The sequence below is a fragment of the Pundamilia nyererei genome, unplaced genomic scaffold (assembly GCF_000239375.1).
Source record: "Pundamilia nyererei isolate P.nyererei 1_Seehausen unplaced genomic scaffold, PunNye1.0 scaffold00113, whole genome shotgun sequence".
NCBI lineage: Eukaryota > Metazoa > Chordata > Actinopteri > Cichliformes > Cichlidae > Pundamilia > Pundamilia nyererei.
In genome coordinates, this window is record NW_005187514.1 from 738,741 (window position 1) to 744,740 (window position 6,000).

The following is a 6,000-nucleotide window of genomic DNA, read 5'->3' on the forward strand; positions in this document are numbered from 1 at the left end:
TACAACCGTATTTTACACTCTCACCGTTTCTTTTTTCCGCGTTCCTATGTCAGATCAAAGATCAAACGTAGATGTACTTATATTTCCATTTTTCTTTAAACCGTACTTTGTTTTTTGTTGTTTCTTTCTTTACTGAAACTTGTCAGCACATCTGGAAGATATCAAGTTAACAGAGCGGCAAGTCAAGTCAAAACTGTTTTGTTGGGGGAAAAAAATGTGCAGACTAATGAAAGTGTGTCTATCAACAGCAGAAATCTTTAACTCAAACTTTAACTTAAAATTGTGTTTGCCTCTACTGAAGAAAGCGCTCCATAAATAAACAGCCAGGGTAAGCTGGAATAGGGACTAAGACCACAGCAGTCACGGTCTACGGTATATCAGGCCGAGAATCTACACACCCCGCTAGACTGGCCCCGACTTCAGGAGAAAGCTTACAGTCAGCCCTCCGTCTGTAACCCTGACCACTAATTGTTTCAAGCAATAAATCATGTTTTCCCAAATTTCAAACTGAACGTAAATAGTTGTACAACAAATTCAGCATATGCTATTAATGGCTTTGTGTTAAGCATTTTATTCAACAAATACTAAGTGCCATTGGCAGCTCAGTGAAATCTCTCTGTAAACTCAACCAGCAGCATTTAGACTTAATAAGCCTGAGACAAGGCTGTACAGTTTAACTCCATAAGGGACTTTTAGTGGGAAATGCTGTCTCAACGAATGTCCACAATGTGCACTGAGGTTAACTCAACGCTGTTGAAGTTTCAGTCTCAAGGACTGCAGCACTTCTCACAAACTTTCATTTTGCTTTGCTGAAGTTGCTGAGTGTGAATGATCTACGTTCTCACTTACAAACTGAGTTTTGGTGAATCTAATTATGTTAAACACATAAGTATCTTTATTTTCCTAAAATAAAAAGTGAAAAGCGCCTCTTTTCACAGTTACGTTAACTGTTCCATTTTTTGACAAGATAGATGTCCTCTAAACTCTAAAGTAACAATTTATCTTCACATCTATGAAAAAAGTAAAAAATAAATAAATAAATTTCAAGAAAAACGTTGTCTCTTTCTGAATAACAAAGAAGAACATTATTTTAAGAAGACAAATTATTGGTTTTCACACTAACCAGCCATCTCTTTACTAAGGCAAATTAAACCTTTCACAGATGACACAGTTAATTAGTATTCTTGTATTTAATTTTAGTAAAACATCTGTTATTAGTTTCTTTAAAAGCTTGAAAAACGCTGCTTAATTTCGACATGCTTCATTTACTGCTTCACTGTAATAAGTCCACACATGCTACAGTTCAATGCTGCACAAATGTAATTTTACAAACTATATTTCACATTGACTGTTAAATGTATGAACTAAAGAAACATTGATACCATTTTGCTTAATTTTCCAGCAACCCTTAAAGGTGATCCGAGAACAAATTTAACAAGGAGCAACTTAAAGAAGAAAAAAATAAAACTTGACCAATTAAAACTCTCAAAACTGGCGATAACGTCACTTCGGATTTAATCTACTGCGTGTTTTTATTATTCAAATGTGAGTTTGACATTTTCTGTCATTTTCTTTTTTTGCTGTGGTTACTCTGTACTTATGAAGCACTCCTTTAGGTATTTTTAGTTGTGTTGATATCGCCGAATGCGTCTAGATTACATTATGGTAACTGTCCTGAAATATGAAAAATTGATTCTTTAATCCTGACTGACATATAGGCTATCTGTGCCTACGATCAGTATCTTAAGTTTCTATATTGTGACGAAGCCATAAATGCCCTGAACGCAAAACGCACAAGCGACATAGAGAAGCCCTCCTCCGTAGTTCACAGGTCTGAGACATTTGGCCTGTTCGTGGCGTTACTCCTATAACTGGAGTTTTCCGAATGAAGCAAACACATGTAATCTAAAAGAGAGGAAATTAATTACCATATTTTGTAGGTAAATGGGCTTTTTGGATTTGTGCTGAGACTAATAAGATACAGGTGTTAATGGCTCCGGTGGGGTCGTGTCAAGCACAGCTTGAGTCCACCGAGGAGTGAAAGAACATAAGATAATGATCCTGATTGTATGGCACAGTCCCTCTGTCTGTAAGAGGGTAAATGGTTACTTTCCTTATCAGGACGATACTGACAGCGGGTAAAGCGAAGGAACATTGGGCTTTACAGGTTATGTCCGGGCCTTGTTACGCACGGTTTTAATCTATAGTTTCTAGGCAGGTACGCTTTTTATGAGCAGCCTCGCGCTGAAAATAAGACAGAGGGTTTTTCCTGTCCTTGGTTGTAGCATTTACCTACAGATGCTGGCATTATGCCCTCACTGCGGAGAATAAATACTGATGTGGTCCGGCAAACCTGAAAAGCCGTCGTTCGTACATAAGAGAAGGAACCTCGCCGTCCCTCCGTAGTTAAACCTGCCTGGTGAGAAGCCACTTACTTGGTGTTGGTTCGGTTCCAGAAGACAGCGTAGCGGTCGGCCACCACTTTGGAGCTTGGCTCCTGGCTAAATACACACATCAACAGCACCAAGCAGACGAAGACAACCATTTCCAATTGCAGCATCACTACAGCAAACTTCGGCACGTATTCCTCTTCAGCGTAGGTTAGTCAGTCAAGTTGCACGGGCGTTTCAACCGGGACAGGTGATGAGTCTCATTCACACGTGTCCGCGTGTTTCTGGCGCAGTTTGTGAATACTAAACAAATACAAATGCGCACAACATAGAAAACGAAGGAAAAACCATTAATGACAGTTCGGATGACACTTCTTCGGGTAGAAGGAAATGTGAAGTTACAAAAGCAACGCGTTTCTCGCTGACGCAGAGAGAAAGTTCAGATGAATCATGAGCTTTATTTGGTGAAGGTTGTCAACTCTAACAAATCCGTATCAAGGTGACAAAATATCTCTCCATCTACTGCACAAACAGTGATCAGCAAATGTAGACACCAATACGCAGCACAACAGGCAGTGTCTTCTGTGGTGTGATCGTGTTCCTGCAGGGAGCTACTGGATGTAGCCTGTATCAGGGCAAATGACAGCTGCTGAACACTTATTCTTTACTCCAAACCGAAAGCGCAGGGGATTAGCCAGCCCAAGATATGATGGAGAAAAAAAGAGAGAGGGGGGAATCAATGTGTCCAATGACGCTGTAAGGCGCACGTCAGATGTCCATGTTTTCCAGGCAACTTTTTAAAGCCATACAGTCAGCCAGTCACTGAGAAATGAATGGGGAAAGCTGGGCACGGTCTTTCGTTTCCAGCGTGAAAAAAATAATGTTATCCTTTCCCGGCGATTTACCGGGTGTGACACGACCGATGCGGGGAGGAGTCCTTCTCGGTGTCAGGGAGGACAGAGTTATGTTTTCTCATGCGCTTCTGTCCGTGGAGGCGCTTGTTTATGGTCGCATCCCAAACTGTCCTCCTCATATATAAGCCATCGTGCGACGTGCAGGCATGAAAAAAATACTGCGTTCTCCCATGAGCGCGCTATGAAGTCTTCCTCTTTTTCTTATGTTTGGGTTTCAAACGCCGGGACACGCAGGAAGGTGAGGGCACAAGCAGGCAGCTTGAGACGCCGAGTGAGAGAGTGGGTTTGGTTACGACGGAGCGGGGGATAGTCCCATTGGTTTGAAATTATTTGAATGGGCGTCTCTCGAACAAAGCCAAGCCCCTCCCCCACCTAAAACCGAGCTAATTCAATTACCGAAAGGTAGAGCTGGAAGGGGACATGGAAAGAGGTGCGCACAGCTGGGACAGTGACCGCTTTTAGATACTCTGTCCACACCACGTTGTCAGCTCCGCTTGATAAGTGCGCTCGGCGCAATTTAATTACATGCAAACGGACGCAGCGGACCAAAGAAGACCATGGGCTCCAGTTACACTCTCATTTCAATTTAAGTTGCGTTTTTTTCTATTAACAAGAGGAAACTCGTAACGAGGTAATGGCCAAGATGTTGACATAACAATACTTTTATACATAAATATATTAGATTTTATAAGGAAAAAGATAATTAATATTAACATGTTATTTTTCTTTGTACTTTCATTGCCCATTATTTTTTTCATCAATCTAATTTAAAAAAATATATTTAATATAATTTTTTATATTGTATTTAATTTTAACTACTTTACCTCCACAAAGGTCAAATCTACAGTTAGAGGAGGAGGGCAGCGACACTTCTCAGCCCTTCTGTGTGATAGCGCAGTGTTGAGAGATGATGACCACGTATTGCCTGTGCAGATGTAGCGGGGCAGCCTGTTGCTGGAGCGGTTCGAGGAGCTGCTCCAGCGCCCAGACGCCCCGCAGTGGCGAGTCGCCGACTCAGCCAAGGACAAATTCAAGCTCGAGTGCGCCAGGGGAAGCGCGTCTGTCGTCGACTTAATCAGACAAATGCTCACAAGGAGGATTTATGAAACTTTAGAAAATAAGCTGTAGGCCTAAACTCAGATGGGACATCCGCAGCGAAAATAATGTGTAATATGAACAGCCTATAGAGGCAAGAGTTATGGGGTGAAATTTCACCGATGTGGCCATTCGGAATGATTTTTAAATAACAGTAATAATATTGAAGACATACTATAAACTTTAAGGACTAAAATCTTTGCCCATCTTGTGTAAATGTAAAAATAAGTGAGATATTAAACAAAGCAGATATGATTTTGAAAGGGAGAGAGCAGGTGGAGGAAGTGGAAAAAGTAGTTCCAGTGAAAACAACAAGCACATTCAAGTTTAAATAAGTGGGATTTAAAATGTAAATCTAGAAAATAACATTTATTAAAATAGGCATGAACAATAAATGTGATCATTACAAAGAGGTAAGTAAAGTTTATAGCTACGTTTTCTGTTGTTTTCATTTTTACATTTTCCACATCTCTAATATCACTGTCAGCAAATAGCTAATATAAACCTATTGATAAAAAAATAGTAAATTCAGATAAAACCTTGCCTGGTTGCCTGGTGCATCAATATCTCTGTTATAAAGTCAAGAAAATCAAGGCATTTCACTCTAAATTCCAAAAATGTCTACTTTATGTGAGTGCAACAGGTGCTGTGTCCCTTTCAGAAAACAGGAGGGGAGGAAAAAAGAGTGGAAAGACAAGAGAAGGGAGGAAAGGGTAAGAGGGCAGCTAATATTTTAAGATAATTCTCTTGACCTGTTCTCTTGGACTAGTGTAAACTAAGGAACACTCACTTACATCTATCAGCGCGCACATGCACACTGGCAGGACACTCACTCTGCAACCACATACAGACATCAGCACCAGACAATCCTGGAAAAATGTTATGACATACACACTTTTTTTTCAAGCCCTTTTTTTTGTAACACGCACACACACAAAGGGAGGACATTATCAGCTACTAGGGAAGGAGGGGTGGGTAGGTCAACCCGGAGGTCACTTAACATGGCTGTTTTCACACCCACTTTACAACCATGACTGCATTCCTCTCCTGCTGTGTCTCATCTCTCTCACGCACACATGCACACATACACACTAGCATCCAAAAAAAGGGGGAAAAAAAGTTGATAACAAGCATGTTTGACTGACTAGCGCACACAGCGTATACCCCCAGCTGCTTTCATTTTCTCTGGCATAGGAACAGAGCTATCTCTCCCCATCCCCTTCTTAACCTGCTGCCACCATCATAGTGGGCTGCGTTGATTACTTCTCACGCAGGCCCATTTTCTCCCTCACCTCCATCCACATGTTCCCGCCGAGCGGTGCAAAGATGGCTTGAACTCTATTTTCAAAAAGCGGGGTTTATTTTCCTATTTGATTGATTAGTGCTGAGGAAAACAATACCATCATAAACAACCAGTGACCAGGTGATGCGTGTGTTCTTTTTAAATGAATGAAAGTTTGCATGCTCATATTTTTTTTACTTGCTGCTAACATCTCATTGTATGTTCTTATTATCCTCCAACGCCCCCTATGAATTGTGTATTTTTACAGAGCAGAGTACTTTCTAATTTTACTGCAGTGTCATGTAATTCTCCCTTTCTT

General features: G+C 40.9%; 1 protein-coding gene across 2 annotated transcripts in view; it reads right to left on the reverse strand.

Annotated features, from left to right (window-relative positions):
• efna5b (ephrin-A5b) overlaps positions 1–3,576 on the reverse strand; it is a 96,664-nt gene extending 93,088 nt beyond the window's left edge. For both annotated transcript variants that reach the window (XM_005741721.1, XM_005741720.1), the window contains exon 1: positions 2,436–3,576. In XM_005741721.1, coding sequence (XP_005741778.1) covers positions 2,436–2,560 — 125 coding nt within the window. In that variant the 5' untranslated portion in view covers positions 2,561–3,576. The remainder of the gene's footprint in view (positions 1–2,435) is intronic.
• Positions 3,577–6,000: the final 2,424 nt, after the last annotated feature.